This window comes from Sturnus vulgaris, chromosome 26 (assembly GCF_052056855.1).
Source record: "Sturnus vulgaris isolate bStuVul1 chromosome 26, bStuVul1.hap1, whole genome shotgun sequence".
NCBI classification, from domain to species: domain Eukaryota; kingdom Metazoa; phylum Chordata; class Aves; order Passeriformes; family Sturnidae; genus Sturnus; species Sturnus vulgaris.
In genome coordinates this window covers 5333883-5351345 of record NC_142268.1, presented here as the reverse complement: position 1 = coordinate 5351345, position 17463 = coordinate 5333883, and the positions used below count along the sequence as shown (strand labels likewise).

The window sequence follows — 17463 nt, the reverse complement described above, 5'->3', positions numbered from 1 at the left end:
TCTTCCCAAGAAACTGGGGTCAAGAAACAAAGTCCTCCATATAATTCTAAAGGTTCCTGTTATTTCAAACTGGAAGAGCCATTGTGTTTCTGCCCTACTCTGATCCATACCGCCTAAATTGGAGTTTCCACTGCCTATTATGCATTTGAACCTTTAGCTCATTTTACTAAGAAATCAATTAGTCCATGGGTAAATTCTCTCCTGATAGCTTTTCTAGGCAGTTTCTTGTTTGATAAAACTACTTGTTAGAGCTACCCAACAGAAGCAACTAGCTTAGACATGAAACTTACTGTGTGTCTCTTTTAGGCAGAAATAAACAAACAAATAAAGCTCTGACTAACACAGCACAGGCTGTCTTTTGAACACCTATATTATATTTAATATCTTAATCTCCGTGTCCAAGGGTTTTCTTTTTTTAAACCTTCACACTAATGATCACTCTATTGGTATTATAGGATGCTAGTTTTAGGATAATTTTTGCTTTTTCTTTTTCTGTAAAATCTTTTATACGTTTCTTCTAACATATATCAAGATTTGGTAAAATTTATAGATAGAAAAAATCACTAACGATTTTGTAAAATTTATGGATAAAAAAAATCTTTGCTCCAAAATTCTTAATTACTTGTAGCATTATTTTCAGCATACTGAGACAGAGATTAGTTAGTCAGTCTCCTGCCTGAAGGGAATACATTAAGCTTTTCAAATTTCACTTCAGCTTTGTTTGATATGTTCATTTCCATTTCCTCATCTCTGTTAGCCATCCTGGAGCCATACCTGCTTTCAGATATCTCCTTATTCATAACAACATTTGCCTTGCCCAAGATCCCTTTTTAAACTATGCTTCTCTTGGTTCCTCACCATTTTAAGGCTTTTCTTAAAATGCAAGTTTAATCATGGATGGACAGTGTCCAAGGGACTCAGGTGAAATTTATCAATTAAGAAAAATACCTAAGAAGGTCCTCCCATGGTAATGAAAAGATATTTAAACTTTTCCAAATAGTTCATGGACCAGAACTATCTATTGACCTTAGCTCTCCTAGCATGCCTCCTCACCCTGTCAAAGTAACATTCCTACAGAACCCATCACCCTCTACACCTCCATTTCTTTGAACTTCTTTTGCAGATTTTTACAAGCCTGGTTGCTCTGGTCATAACTGATGCAGAATCTCCAATCACATGTACAGGTTTTGGTATTAATCTCTTTTTACCTGCAGCTAATTCTGCATTATTTCTCTAGTTCCCCAGCCTTCTCATCTCTTTCTCTTGTGATTCTACACACCCTTTTCCCAAAAACTACAGCTTCGGGCAGAACCTCCATTTGTTTTTGCATGAAATAAGATGTTTCAACTCTGACCAGTAGCAAGAGAAATGAACCCACAACCTCCTTACCTCCAAAATCACCAACACTATGTTCTCCAGGCTCACCCTCCTCACCCAGACTCTGTTCTCCATATCCTCTACTTTGGAAAATAATTGAAAATTTGAAATTATTTGTGCAGTCTTGTTTCTCCACCAATGTCCAGTTACCCTCAACTCTCTAGCTTTCAGATGTTCTCGTCACTTAGATCTACCAGTTGACATTTCCTACCAAATGATTTCATGTCTGCTGTTTACACAATAATAAATTCATTTTCCAAGTCATGTGCTGCTCTATTCAAAGGCAAAAATTTTCATGTACACCATATTTTGGGAGAGCTCTGTTCCAGAAAAAACATAAAATGCCCAAGCAAACATTTGAAACTGCAAATAAAAATTCCACAACAGACAAACTTACTTACCTAGATCTGCAAAGAACATCTTCCCCACCCAGCATAAATTGCATACTAACCTCCCATACCTTATGCTCCACTTGCCAGCTCCTTCCTTGCTGGGCTGCTCTGCCTGTGAGTCCCTGGCTGCTGAGCTGTGCCAGCTATGACGGACAGCACGGCTTCCAGCTGGAGTCACTCACCACGTCACAATGCAAATCACACAGCTCTTCTCATTCAATCATCCCCCACTGAGGGGGATGAGTGCAACTTCCTGGTTTTGCCCAGTGAAAAACAATCATTAGTTTATTCAGCTAAAAACAAGGCCAGAAAAGACCCTAGATACCTCTGGTTTCACCATTCCTTTGGTCAGAAGGTGCTCAGAGCAGTGTGCCTAAATTTTTCTTAGCCTCCCTCTTGCCACCAATATGCTTTCAGAAGCTGTTCTGGGTGCTCTTCACATCCTTCACTCCAGCTGAGCTTTAGCTTTCTTACCTGCATCCTTCCTTGCCCAGTTAACACTTCGACATTGCTCTTGGCCACTCATACCACTCTCACCTTCCTGATGCTTCCTGCTGGTGTTTAAGCTCAAACAACAGTTCCATGCTCATGCTTGTTTGCCTTCTACCATTTTTGTTTGTCTTCCTACACGCTGTGATGGACTACACGTGCTTTGAACTGGCTGGAAGAGCAGCACCTTTACCTGCCAGAAGAGTCTCCCATGAAATCCTGCCAAGTAGGTCTCTGAAGAAGAGCAAATCTCCTCTCCTGAAACTTAAAAAAACCCAAGAAGGTACATTCAAATTTTGAAGTACCACAGCTGCTATATTTTTCCTCCAAGAACCTGGAGATACTTCCCTACTAATGCCACAAAAACCTGGGCTGAACTGCAGCACTCATCAAACTAGTCTGAAAAACAATGTGCTGTATTAAATTATCAGGGTAAAAGCGAGAGACAAAAGCTGAAGATCTTCGCTGTTTGGCTGGTACCTAGTCCATGGCTGAATTATTAAATGAAGTAACATTCCTGTGTTACTTTCAGGGCAGAGTGAGGTAACGTAAACCTTGTTGTCCTGACACTTGGGAACAATGTTCTGCTACCGAACATTAACTGAAAAAACAGAAAAAAATTCAGCTAATAGCTACTGGAGACTGCATGCTGATTGTTTGGGTAAGGCCACACCACTGTGCAGGAAGTTACAGACCATACTACAGCTCAGGGAGAACATCAGACACCACTGGTGTCCAAGTAAAGCAACTGAGCAACTCAAAGCACCAGCTACAACATCTCCACAAAACACAGACATGCTGTCCCAGATCTATGTGTGTTTCTCAAGAGTGTAAATGTAAAATAAAAGAAGAAGGCACCTATAAACCCCAAATGAGCTACTTATAAATTTCTTTGCATTTTTTCCTTCATTCTTTCTCCTGACATCTACTATTTCCTCCAGTCTCACTGTAGAAACAACCGTCATTGTCTGACATCACTTGATAGAATTGAGGAAGAAAATCAAATTATTGGCCTCAGGCCACAGTGAGCTAAGAAGTCAGGCTGCAAGATCACTCAGAGAATCAAGAGGGAGACTACCTTTCCTAGAATTGCTCACCTGTTCTTTCTCTAAATTCATCTCTACCAAAAAAAGAGTCAGGCAATCTTAATCGTGTCCTTCAATCTGAGCTAAGAGACAGTAAAAACTGTCAAAACGCCTCTAAACAGAAATGCTATTTATCTACAAAGATTGTATCACCAAGCAGTTCAAACACCAACAGAAGTTTTTTGACAGATTTTGGAAGAGAAAGGCACAAAAAAGACACTGTGAGAATACATACTGAATAAGGCTCAAAACTTTAAGCCTGGGCAGCAAAAACTTTGTGAGAAACTCTTCCAAAGGCAAGTTCTGGCCTTGCAACCCAATTTATGCACATGGATGTTCAGATGTTGGAGGAGCAAAAAATACTTGCCCAGATCATTTATGACAATACATACCCCTGACACTTTTTATACTATCAGCTGAAATCATTCAACTGATTATCACTAACCCTGTTACTCAACAAACACATATCAGGCCTCAAAAAGTTTAATTCTAACTTAATAATTGGGAATAATAAAAAGAAGGTAGTAGGTTCAAGGTTCCAAGCCATATTCGAGTCACATTAAAATACCAACACAGCTCCCAAAAAAGCCTCTTTCTTACAAGCTCACGGGACAGTGCATTGCTTCTCCAATGCATTACCTGACTGTCCAGCCCTTTTGAAGCAGAAACATTCCTCAACAGTCATGCTGTTGTGGCCCTCTCCTAACCTATCCTCTAAGAATCACCCTTGGCAAGCCCTTCTGGTCCCTTCCAGAACAGCTCCTCTGCTTCTGTCCTTCTCCCTTCAGCCGCACACCAGTTCTGCAGTTTTTGGCAGCCTCAGAAACTCTTCACCCTTAGTTTCACCACAATTCCTACTTCCCTGCAGTCCAAAGTGTCACCATTGCTCCTAATTGGTACAGTCAAGCCCCACACCGAATCAAGCCCTCTTATCCCTCTTTCTCCCCCAACCAGGCCATTTCACCAAAGACAAAGCTTCTAATTCATAACCCCAGCACCTCTGAGCATCCACCTCAGCAAAGCACTGAGCTCCTGAACAAGTGATCTTGGGTCAAAAGCAAGAACCTGCTGTGTTAAATAAGGAGGCCTAAAGGACCAACCTGTGCAACCTCTGCCACAGACCTTGCAAAGATGGAACAGCAAAGTGGAATTGAATCATCTTGAATGCCAAAATAGATTAGAAAAGTGCTTACCTATCACTTGGGATTAATCCATTGCATGGAGTTGAGGGAGGCATCCTGTATTACAATGCAGTACACCTACACACACAGTGAGTGACTTTTCACACAACCCTCGCTCTCCTCCCTTATGCAGGAAATACACAGGCTTTAATTGCTTTCTATGAGTTGGCTTCAAATTTCAGTATCAACAGTTCCATCAGTTTCCCAAGTATTTGTTCCTGCAAACCCCCCAGCCTGCTCCAAAGTTTAGGAAAAGAAAATTAGGCTAAAATTAAGACTCCTTTAAATTATACTCGTACCTGTAAAATTAGTACATGCTTTCATGATTTTTCATTTCAAAACACAAAACTTAAAACCTTATCTGAGAACATCTACATTCCCAACATTACTGCAAAAGTAAAATATGTCGAAAACATTGTGAGAGCAACTGATAGAAAGATTTCCCTTTCTCCAAGATTAAAAGGATTGAGACTCACTTTTCATAAGAATTACTGCTTAATGAGCAATGCAATCTACCACATGATTATGTTAATTTAAAAACAAATGTGAATATGAATTTTTCTTCATTAGCATAGATAACAGCTCCATGATAGGGGCAGCTTATAAAGCAGAATGTAAAACTCCAGTTGTTTTCATTGGCATTGTCCTCTTTTTTTGTTGGAGTACTGCCTAACATGAGGAGAACCTGTCTCCAATGGAGCTTTACCTATTACATAAACAAATCACTATAGGACAGTGTATTCTTTGTCAAGATTTGAAGGCTGCAACCACACTGTGCTATTTATCCAGCAATTCTGGCATTATGGGATGGCTTAACTCCATACGCAGTGGAACCCTTTTAATGAATGATCTGGCTGGACACAGGGCTTATTCATAATGCTCAGCCCTGGTGGTCCTCTTGGTCTTCTGATAAGCACTCCTGAAGCTGGACTCCTCATGCTCTGCTGCTGAGGAACCCCATGTTTGCTGCAAGCACAAGCAGATCTGAGACGGAACTCTGACATCACATTTATTCCTCCCTGGGCCAGTTCCTCTGCAGAAAAGACACTCATTTACCTCACAGCACCCAGCTGCTCTGCCCTGCCTGAACCAACACCATCGTGCCTGCAGCGGCTGCAGAAGGTAAAGACCCCAGACCCGAGCCAAGGGCAGTGCCAGCCTCAGCCAGCTGGATCCCCCAGCACAACATCAGCACCTCTGGCTCCCACAGCACAGCCCTGATTCATGCTGGCTGAGCTCAGGGGTTATTTTTAAAATACCGATACCGAGGGTCACTTTCTCCTTGCTTCAATTCACCATAAGAAACTACATGAAGAGTCACACAGAAGTGGTTATTTGGGGATTCTGCTTTCATGATTTTAATTCAGTATTCTCTCTAAACAGAAAAATTCCTCTGATCCTTTCTTTGAAAACATTCAACACAAACTCTGACAATTAATCTTTCAAACCCTGCAGAAGGATCTTTCACCTATGCGTGACGACAGATGAACAACAGGGAAGCTCTTATAGTACCTCAGGGATAAAAATAACATTGCTTATTACAAACAAAATAATCTGAACACAGCCTGTAGTTTACCTGTTTCGCAATTTATTTTTCCTTATCTCTTTTGATTCTAAGCCTCAGCATTTGTTGGGTTGGAAGGCATATGCCATACCTGTGGCTACCAATGCAGCAACCTCACAAAGAAAAGTATTTGAAGAATTTCTTTATTTTTGGAACTGACTTTTAAAACAAAGACACTAGCCCTTATCATAACCAGTTTTGGTAAAAGGTGAACCAGTCTTGAAGTTTATGGAACTACTGCAGTCCTCTTTGAACATACTTCCTATTTTTCCAAATAAAACTCCTGAATTAATTAAAACTAAAGCATATCGGAAAAGGAGTGGGGAACACGCACTGGGTTCTTGACATTGTTATTTAATTCTGGGCAAACCTGCTGAGGTGTACGCATCAGTAGAGATGAGAAACACTACAAAAATGACCCCCAACAGAACGGCTTTAAATGGACTTTCAAAACTAGGAAAATTAAGACATTTGTTTTCTTTTTACTTAAGAAGAACCTGCTGTAGAGTGCCAGCAGAATTAAATATGAAACTTTCGATACAGATATACTAAAGGTGAATACATGCATATAGCAGAAACCCACAATAATATGCAAATCTTTATTTGAATGAGGAGCGTGGCTAAGGGCACAGAACACAGACTTGCAGACACCTAGTGAAGGTGGACAGCACCCTACAGCCCGGTCAGTGTGTGAAACCAGGAGCACCGAGCCACACCATGAGCATACAGCAGGCCCAGGAGAGAGCTCTGCCTACACCCGTGGTGGCCAGGGCACATCCAGCGGAGAACAACACTTTGCACCCTCAGCCCTCCATGGCAGGTTCACAGCAGCCCAGTCTGGGCTGGGGCAACAGCTCCTGGAGCTCATCCAGAACCAGAGCCTGTGCTGGGCATGCCAGGGGTGTCCCCGCTGCTGGGCAGGGGGGCAGTGCCCCAGCTCCTGGCAGAGGTTACTGTTCACCTCTTCTCCAGGTCTAGGGACTCCATACGCTGCAGCTTTTACAACAGAACCTGCAGTGTGTGGCACTGCAATGTAACAGTGCTGGAAATGTGTAAACTCTACACTTGCAACATACTCAACTGAAGTGTTCACTTAATTCGAATTAACTAGAACAAGAATAATTAACTTTACTAGTAAGAAATAATTACAAGATTTTGGTTTCCTAAAGACCAATCTATTTTTAAGTACGACCTTCGACTTCTGCTTTTTCTTTACATGAAAATGTGCTTTTCTCCCACAGAGAAGCTTTTCTCCTAAATTCACAGCTAAAGTGGAGTCAGTTCAAAACTGCATGCCCCTCAGTTCAACTGCACCCCCACTGGATTTGAGGGTGTACTCGTTATGTCACAGTAATGTCCAGATACATCCAATGAATCTAAATTTATTAAACAAATGTGATTTTTCAGATAATGCTATGATATAATCACTCCGTTTCCAGCATTTAAAAGAACAAGTACATTTTACTTACACCCTACAGTACGGAAAATCAAGATGGACTATTTGTTCTGACTTGTGCATGTTAGTTCTTTGATGGCCAATAATCTCCTTTCTTCTTAGTTTGCTTTTACCTGAACAAAGCCCAAGACTAGATGACCACAGTGGGAAAAGAAACAGATGTGTTTACTTTAAGATTGTATCAGTGGGTGGAGAGATTCACTACAGTCCTTAAAATGAAACTGCTGCTCTTTCCAGCATGAAGATTCCCCTGCTGAGAAAGGTTCCTTACAGCCAAGAGCCAGTGTAAACCAACAGTCATCAAAGGCTGGACCCTGGCCTCCACCCGTCCCTGGCCAGCTCTCCCACTGCACTGCCACTACCCTGCCGTGCTTCAGACAGGATTTTGTGAGGCTTCACAAAGAGCCAGCCTGAGAAAAAGATCTGGGTTTAAACCAAACTCTTTTGTTTTTACTTGGAGGTGATTTTATCCCATGCCAGTTCCTCAGTGCCAATTCACTTCCTGGCTTCAAAATCATTTGTGCAGGCTCAATGAAAGGTCTAAGGGGAAATGACAAGTGGCCCAGACCTGGCAAAGCTGGCACCACTCTCTACAGAAATGCAGCTCAAGCTAAGGAAACTGTACCTCCACCGAGCAACAAATGCCCATCTGATACATCACACCTGGAAATATCTGGATTCATATCATCAAGTTCTTACTGGCTTCTGCAAAAGGAACCTAAAAGAAAATAAAACCAAACCAACCAAACAAAAACCCAAACTAAAAACCAACAAAAAAACAAAGAAAAAACCCCAACCTCCCCAAAAAAACCGACAAAAAAAACCCAACCAAAAACAGAAAATCAAGCCTAAAGATATGATAGATGCAGCCCCAAGCAATTTTTGGGTGTACATACACAACTAAATTGCAGGGACCCTCTGCATCATATCACACCAAACACCATGCCTGTATTTCTCTACTATTTCTCTCAAGAGTGAGTAGCAAGCTTATAGAGCTATCCCCTACTCCTCTTAGACCTGCAAAAGTAGTGTACAATAACATTCAAGCTGCATTTTACCCTCCTGCAGAGAAATTTGCTATGAATTAGGATGTGAAGATTCCCTGAGGGATCTTTGATTTACAACAACTGCTTCCAAAGTCTGGACAAATCATCATGACCTTAGCAGGTGGCAACCCAGCCACTTCAGCTCAGCTCTGAGGTCCCTCAATCTGCTGCAAGCACTGGTCACAAACCCAACTCATGTACTAGTTCTGTGCTCGGTGCTCTCCAAAAAGAGAAGTCCCATGGACTTCAACCCTGGAACTGCCTTGGAAGAAAAGGAGACAAAGCTTAGGCATGTGTCCAGATGGCTGAAGCCTTGTCACCTGTAGGTGTGTATTGACTAAACACTCCTTTATCAGAATCACTTTTCACAAGCAGAATTAGCAGGTTTGCAGTTTGATTTTTGTGTATTGAGCCCACATAAGCCACTTCCTAGAATAATGCTAAAATAAGTGATCTGCAGAAGCTTTCACTTCCTTCCCTGACCTGTATCATTCTCTGCCGTAAACATATCAGAAAAGAAAAATTTGGATAACTCTCTGAACCTGAAAGCAATTTTCCCTCAAAAGCTCTGCAAAGAAGAGTCTAGGGTACTATAAAACCTAGAGTTATAATACAGAATAAAAATTTAGAAAAACAGTATCCATTTTCTCGTTATATATCTCAAAGAACAGAAAGCAACTGGACTTTCCTGACATCCTTTAGCTTCTTGAGCCTTCTTGGGCTCATGAATATCACCAAGGATTCTCATCAGCTGCCTTTCAGAAAAATATATTAATTGCAGGAATGCCTGATGTAGCTATTTTTGTGTTTACTGGACACTGCTAGGTTTATAAAAGATTGGCTGTTGTCAAGATATTGACTTTCCAGAGCTTATGCTCTCCTTCAGATCATACATCATTTAGATTCTGCACTCAAAAGGACAACAGAAACTGTAAGTGGTGTTTAAAAACCCAATGAAAATGTGCTCCATAAATCTGATGACCTCACCAAGTGAAGGAAAAAAGCTCCATCATGAGAAGTTTTTAAAAGAAGCCTTCTTTAGCTCTATTTCGCCAAAAGGGGATGTACCAGGGAACTGAACTTTCAAGCCTATGATGCTGCCTGCACGAGTACACAACCTCGGGGCTTTGGAGTTCAGACAGGCTGGTATCCCCAAACAGACCTGGGAGGCAAGAGCAGATAGTTTAGACATCCTTAAGCACCACTTCTCTCTCTTTTGGCAAAGCAGGGTCTCCTCAGACACTGTCCAAAAACATGGGAAAAGGACACCAACTCAGACAAATTTTTATTTTAATTAGAGCTGAAACACAGAATTTGTTCTTTAAGCCCATCATGAAAAGTTGGCAGCATTAATCTAATCTTCACCACACGTGAACAGAGCAGCCGAGTCTCTTGTAGTTACTGGTGAGACAGGCAGCAAAAATAAGCACATTTCTGTGGATTTTGATAGACTATAACAAGAGGACAGGGCAATAATAATTTTTCATCGCAGGTGTTTACTTTCCTTCCTGTCTGTGAAGCTGTGAAATCTCGGCTTTATCTCCTTAACATAACTCTGACCCGAGATGGGAATTAGATTAAGAAAATTAATATTATACGCAAATTTCAACAGATTTTAACAGCTAATAACACTCAGCAGCTTTGATTCTCAGTAAAAAGCTCTTCTGGCTTAACATAAGATGTATTTTCCATTGTAGCACCTTCTTTGCTGCTCTGAACACAAGCATCTCACAGTGTACAAGCCCCAAGTCAAATAAAGCTTTGTCCTTTTATTAAATTTTTTTAACAGAAATACCAAAAAAATTCCTCTGCATTTTGAAGCCTCACGGCCATCCTGATAAACCTGAGCTTGCAGATTCATCAATCACCAAGTGAGCCTCACACCTCACCCCAGCTCTCACTGCTGGCTGAAGGAGAGGTTGGTTCCCTCTGAGGACAAACTTCACCACGTGCATCCTCTCACACACACACCTTCCATATGACTCCTCTGACAAAATTAATCTCACAAACCTCCATATTACACTTTCAAAAGAAGGAATTTCCTTTAAATAATTATAAACTGATGCAGATAAAGATGCATTTTCCAATCTGGTTAGCTAAAATTCAGCTGTCAGACAGCAAATTAACACCGGTCTGTTCAAGAAACACTCACCTCATGCCCTGACACCTGACTTTACTCTTACCCCTCTACCATTATCTCCTAAAACCTACTAGCTGGTTGGCTTTAAACCATTCCAGAAGTGGAATTTGCTGTCAAGCATCTGATTTGAGGTTTTCGGGAACTCCAGTCTAAAAATAGGGTTGGTTGGTTTAGTTGGTTGGTTTTTTGTCGTTATTTTACTTGAATTTTGATCATTAAACAAAATTTCATCTTTCTAAAAACAATTTAAATCACAAACGAAATAACTCAGCCTCCTGCCCAGCTTTGCCGTCCTTTTCTCTGGGAACGCTTTTCATTGCCAGCAAGAAAATCTTCTCTCAATTCCACAGCTTTTCATGCCCTAGGGTAAAAGCGACATCCCCGCGCTCGCCCCGGGCTGAGCGGAGCCCGCGACCCCGGCCCGGCCCTGCCCTCACCCCGCTCACCTCACCCCGCTCACCTCACCCCGCTCACCTCACCCCGCTCACCTCACCCCGCTCACCTCCGGCCTCCCGCGCCTGGCGGCGCCGGCCCGGGCTCCGCCGCGACCGCCAGCGGCCCCTGCGCGCCCGGGCGGAGCAACTGGCGGCGGCGGGGCCGGCCCTGCTCAGCTTCGCTCCGCCCCGCTCTGCACCGCTCCTCTGCCTGCCCGGCGCTGTCCTGTCCTGTCCTGCTCACCCCTGCCCTGCCCTGCCCTGCCTTGCTCCGCCCTGCTCTTCTCTGCTCTACCCTGCTCTGCCCCGCTCCGCCCTGCTTTGCTTTGCTTTGCTTTGCCCTGCCCTGCTCCGCCCGGCCCTGCCCTGCTCCGCCCTGCCCTGCTCCGCCCTGCCTTGCTCCGCCCTGCTCTGCCCTGCCTTGCTCCGCCCTGCTCTGCCTTGCCTTGCCTTGCCCTGCCCTGCCCTGCCCTGCTCTGCTCTGCTCTGCTCCGCCCTGCCCTTCCCTGCCCTGCCCTGCCCTGCTCCGCCCTGCCCTGCTCCGCCCTGCCTTGCTCTGCTCTGCTCTGCTCTGCTCTGCTCTGCCCTGCCCTGCCCTTCCCTTCCCTGCCCTGCCCCGCCCCGCCCCGCCCTGCTCCGCCCTGCCCTGCCTTGCTCTGCCCTGCCTTGCTCCGCCCTGCTCTTCTCTGCTCTGCCCTACTCTGCCTTACTCTGCTCTGCTCTGCTCTGCTCTGCTCCGCCCTGCCCTGCCCTGCCCCGCCCCGCCCCGCCCCGCCCTGTTCCGCCCTGTTCCGCCCTGCTCCGCCCTGCTCCTAGGCCCCGGGGACCCCCGGCTCCTTCACCGAAATTGCAGCTGCTCTTCACCCGGAAAAACAGTCGTTAAATTAATACATAGTATTTCAGTCAAAACAAGGAGAAAGCGCTCCTTCTGTGGACCCCGGCTTTGCAATCAGCTCATTACAGCTGTGTAGATTTTAAGGTCGGAAAAAAACACCCTTATGATCTATTCTCTCCTGTGTTACGCAGACCAAAAAAAATTCCATTCCGTCATTCTTGCTCTCAAGCCTTGGGAGCACAGATCCTGTTTGCTGTTCCTGTGCTATAATGCATTCTTGGAGCACTTAAGCTGTTCCCTTGTCTCACTGAAATGCTGTTCATCAGCTCTTTCTTGCCGGATTTTTCTAAAGCTGTAGTCAGCACGGTTATGATGAGTATGGTCATAAATACCTTTGCAGGCAGAAATGTGAACAATTTTAAAACGAACACAGTGACTTGCTAACAGTTTTCTCGTTTACCCATTTGAGTCCACCTGCTCCATTCCCACTAGGCAAGTGTACAATCCAGCTGCTGACAAAGGTATGGCTTGTAAACAGTCTCTGTTACAGAACAGTACTCTGCCACAGTGTTTCAGAGAATACAGTTGCACGAAGTACTGGGGTCCTGGAGTTACGATTCTGTCCGGAAACTCTGGCCATCTCAGAGCCCCAGGGGACCCCCGTGCTCCTACAAGCAGGTGGTCGTACAGTAATGTGGCATCACTAAAACCAGCTTGAAGCAGTGCTTGATCTGCAGTGCCTATATTTATAAATCCAGTTTTTCTGGGGCTGATCCAAAGCCCACTGACATGAATGAAAACTCCCACTGACTTCCAAAGGATTGGGATTGGGCTTTCCATGAGCAAAAGTCTGCCCCTGAAAAAGCACTGAAACACTGCTTGTTTCAGTGTGTGCAATAGGTGGAACAAAAACATCTAAGACCCCTGGAGCAAAGGAAGGTGCTCAGGTGCTGTTTGCCTTTTATTTTCCTTGGGTTTGCTGTGACTCTTTTAGTTACAGGGGTGTGACCCAAGCGCTCCCAGTCAGGATGATCTTCCTCTGTGTCCTCACTGGAGGGTCCCCAGCACACAGATCCACAGCAGCACCACAACCTGCACAAGCCTGCCAGGCTCTGCACAGCAAAGCAGCTCAGAACACAGAGCCTTGGTGAGAAGTCCTAACCCTGCATGCCTCTGCAGTCCATAATCATAAATCATGGTGAGTTTAGAATTACAAGTGCTGAATGCTGCTACTCAATCCTTCTGCAGAGTGCTGCCTCCAAGCCATGGAAGATACCAGTCTTTTTGGGATCTGTATCTTGAGACATCCAAACTGGTCTGAAGGACAAAGCTGGGCACACAGTCTCTTATCAGGTCTGTTCAATACTTCATGAAACAATTGGGATATGAGGTACTTAAAAAATCACTTATCATTTTAGAATGTGGACTGCTGAACCTCTGCTGGATTAGTATTTATGTGACAATATGAGTATACATATATATTTATGAATATGAGATTTATAAAGATGTAATCATTTATCCAGCAGATGCCCACTGTGAACAGGATGATATTGTGTTTAGAGATCAAACAAGTCCTCTAGTTAGAGTCCATGAGAATGCTACCCTCTGAAACCCTGTTCAGTGAGTCCAAATGAAGCCTGATGGCCATTTTGTCTGAGCTCTGGGATGTGATGCTGGGCACTGGAAAAGTGGAAGGGTGGCCTTTGCCAATGGGAGTGGGAAAATGAAGTTCCTCCCAGCCAGCAGGACGTGAGGTAAGCAAAATTAGTTCAGACTGGAGAAAAGAAGGCTCTAGGGAGACCTCAGAGCCCCTTTTAGTCCCTTAGGGGGCTCCAAGGGAGGTTGGGAGGGACTTTGGGTAAGGGCCTGAAGGGACAGGACAAGGGGGAATGGATTCCCGCTTCCAGAGGACAGTGTTAGGTGGGATAGTGGGAAAAAAATCTTCCCTGTGAGGGTGGACTTTAAGGTCCTTTCCAACTCAAGCAATTCTGTGATTCTGTGAAACTCCAAATGTGATTGAGCACTGGTACCCCCAGAGCTGGATGTGCTCAGGTCAGGCAATGGTGAGTGAATGCTTGTGCCTGCTGTGGCACATGATCTGGGCACAGCTGCTGGGAATTGCAGCTTACTGGTCCATCTGCCCATCAACAAACCTCACCTTGTGCAGATTCTCGCAATTAAGTCACTCTTGAGTTATGACTCTCATGACACTTCATCCTAATGTCTTATTCATGCACCTCTCAATCCTAATAAGGATCCTACAGACGTTATAACTCAAGACCGGGACACAGCATTTTCATGGGATTAGTTCATCTACTCTTGAAATAGATCCTGTTTAGGAAGAAAGGGGGAGGCTGGTCTTCAGGAGATACTGCAATTCCTCAGGTCTTGAGAGAGGATGCTGTGAGACAGTGTCTAACTGGAACTGCACAGGTAGTTCATGGAAGAACGTGCAATTATTTACACCTGAAATTTGACAAGATGCTGTTGCTAACAGGATTATCCTTTTGAACATGACTTTCTTATTATCACTTTACGGCTTTTTGTCAGAGCAGAGTAAGTTGGGAGTTTTGAAGGAGTCATCAGTAGCAGACAAACTCAGAAATTGACTTTCCTGTAGATCATGGTGAGGCATATGTTTCTGATCAGGCACTGAGGGTGTCAGGGGGCAGATACTATGGCTGACACACCACTGATGCTTCTCAAGAGAAGCCCAACCATGATTAACTCCACCAAACCTCCTCTCTAGAAATGCTCATGTTCTGAATCAGTAACATTACTCATGCCAACACTCCTAACACTAACAGTCCGAGGAGGCTTAAAGTCTTCATGTCATCAGCTAAGCCAGGTCATTAAAATAAATTCTCACTGTGTTCACAGAAAGCAGGTATCTCTGTTCCAAGTTTGCTGTCAATTCCTTCTGTAGAGGCTATGAATTCCAGCTCCATCTGGGTGCCTCCACGTCTGCTTGCTCATGGCACCAGACGTGGCACCATTTTGGCACCGTTTGTGGCCAATGGAGTATTGGGTTTTACATGACTAAAGCAGGAGTCCAGCAGTTAAAAAAAACTGTACTGCAGTAATGTAAAGGAATATATGAGCCAGTGGTGCAGAGTCTATGAATGCCATCAAAGCCTGCACATTACAGCAGCAGGAGCTTAATTTTACTCCCAGGACCTTTATAAATTGCATACTCTTCTAGAGAGCATGCTTGGAGTGCTTTGAACAGGTCTCTGCCATCTTAGTTACCCTGAAATGCAGAGTAGCTGGTGGGATTTAAAGAACATTCTTAATTAGGAAAACTTGAAAATCTTCTAGGTCTCTTTCCATCTACCAATGGCTATTCCTGTAAAGGCAATGTCTTCTATGAATTTTCTGGAATAACAGCTCCTCTTTGAGGGTCAGCACCATCTCAAGACATTCCTTTACTGCTGATCACACTATTCCCCAGGAAGATAACATGCAGCTTCCTGCTACCACCATTGTATAGATATTTTGGTTTATATACTTTCCTTTTTCCCACTTAGATAATCCTGAACTCTGTGCCATTTAGCTTCTTCATTTGTTCAAGCCTGGTGCAGAATTTTTTGTCTGGGGACAAAAATTTTTTGTCTGGGCAGCTGTTTGCTACCTGGACTCTGCCCTAAATCCTGCAGTGACAGGTGATGCCCATTGACACAGCTCCACTTCCTCTCTTTCCTGCTGACACTCCCACCCCAATGTTCTGACACTGGTGTCTGCCCATACTGTATCATTTGGTTTCTGAACCGTAATGTTTATGATCACAGAGGGACCTCAGATTCTCTCTGCAGAGACAGCACGTCCCACAACCCAGACCCATCGCTGCTTATTGCAATTCACTTACCTGCTCCTGCTGCTGGTGTCTGGACACTGTCTTACTTGCACATTTTTCCTTGCACGTATCAGCCTGAATTGGTTATCCAATTGGTTATGGTTACAACCTTGGGTATGCAGAGAAGGTGGCTTATTGCCTGGTGCCGAAGTTCAGTATCTTGAGTGAAAGGCGCAACTTTGTGAGTGTAGCAGAAAGCAGAGATGCAGACACCACGGACACTCTCAGATACCACGTAAGCCCCTCCCCCGGCTCTGTGAGGAGGCACATGGGAGCAGCTTTGTTCCTATTTTAAGTACAGACCGAAGTATCCAGGAGCCATTTGTCCTCTCCGTGCAGCTGGCAGGATTTGGGTTACAAGACTCAAAGACCTGTTATTGAGTGTGCTGCTGCAGAGGATTACAGGCAGGAAAGCTGTCCCAGGATCTCTGTCCTTCTTGAAAGGATTTCTAAAGTATCCGACCTGTGGCTAATATTAGACACTGCAACTTCAGCAAGCAATCCCGTGCCCTTTCTGTACTGCTTGGCTCTGCCCATTCCTGCTGTGATAACATCCCATAGCACCATTTTCAGGGTTAATGTCAGGACCTCAGAATTCATGTCACTGGACACTTAAGGGTCCCTTGCTGATATTCTTGTTGAAGAGGGTGAAGTGTCCCAAGCAAGCCTGCTGGAGTGTCAGAACATCCTCCCCTTCCCTTGCACAGCAAAACTCAGGATGATATACTGAATAGCTGAGTTTATTAGAAACAAAACTGGCTTCATTTTCATTCATTTGCTTTTGAATTTCATTCACAGGTTCTCTGACACTCATATAGAAGTACTGAGATGAATGTGGGCAAGTGGTGTTACTTGAGATAACACCAAAAACAGACAACACTGGCTGCTGAGTCCTCATCACATCTCTCAGCTCTTCCTGAGTTGGTGGCCATGTGCTGTATTTTGCACACACCTTTCATACCCACCCTGAGACTCTTGCTCCAGAGAGTGCCAGGGCTTCTCGAAGCCTAGCCATAGCACAAGTGGAACCCTGCAGCCCTGCAGCCAGCCCTAGGAATGGAGCAGACTAGAATATTTCAGTCGGAGGGGACCTACAATAACCATCTCATCCAACTGCCTGAGCCCTTCAGGGCTGACCAAAAGTTAAAGCTTGTTCTTAAGGCCATTGTCCAAATGCCTCTCTTAACACTGACAAGCTGGGGATGCTGACTGTTTCTCAAGAAAGCCCATGCCAGGGTTTGATCACCCTCTTCATAAGGAAATGCTCCCATATGTCCAGTCTGAACCTTCCCTGGAATAACTTTGAACCATTTCCAGGAGTGCTGTCCCTGAATCTCAGGGAGAAGAGCTCAGCTCCTCCCTCTCCATATCCCCTCCTCAGGAAGCCATGGAGAACAACAGTGCCATCCCTCAGCCTCCAAAAGAGACAAGAACCCTCAACTGCTCCTCAATGACATGCCATCCAGCCCAACCAGCTTGGTTCCCCTCCTCTGGACTCTGAGGACCTTCACATCCTTTTTAAATTGTGGGTCCCAATCTTTGAGATTGCATGGGAGGACACAGAACAGGAATGCAGTTATTATAGCTACAGTCAATTTCAGTTTCAAGATA

At 44.3% G+C, this 17463-nt stretch overlaps 1 protein-coding gene across 6 annotated transcripts in view; it reads right to left on the bottom strand.

The window, feature by feature from the left end:
- Positions 1–16103, bottom strand: part of CERS4 (ceramide synthase 4) — a 45457-nt gene extending 29354 nt beyond the window's left edge. Inside the window, exon 1 of one of the 6 annotated variants that reach the window (XM_088179310.1) lies at positions 15865–16103. Coding sequence is in view for 1 of the 6 variants with exons in the window: in XM_088179309.1 (XP_088035435.1) it covers positions 4537–4580 (44 nt within the window). In the remaining 5 variants the exon portion in view is untranslated. Of the gene's footprint in view, positions 1–1828; positions 2020–4536; positions 4603–11218; positions 11342–15864 lie in introns of those variants that run through there. The other 5 variants (XM_014884355.2, XM_088179311.1, XM_088179309.1 and 2 more) reach the window with 5 other exon arrangements.
- Between the last annotated feature and the right edge of the window lie 1360 nt (positions 16104–17463).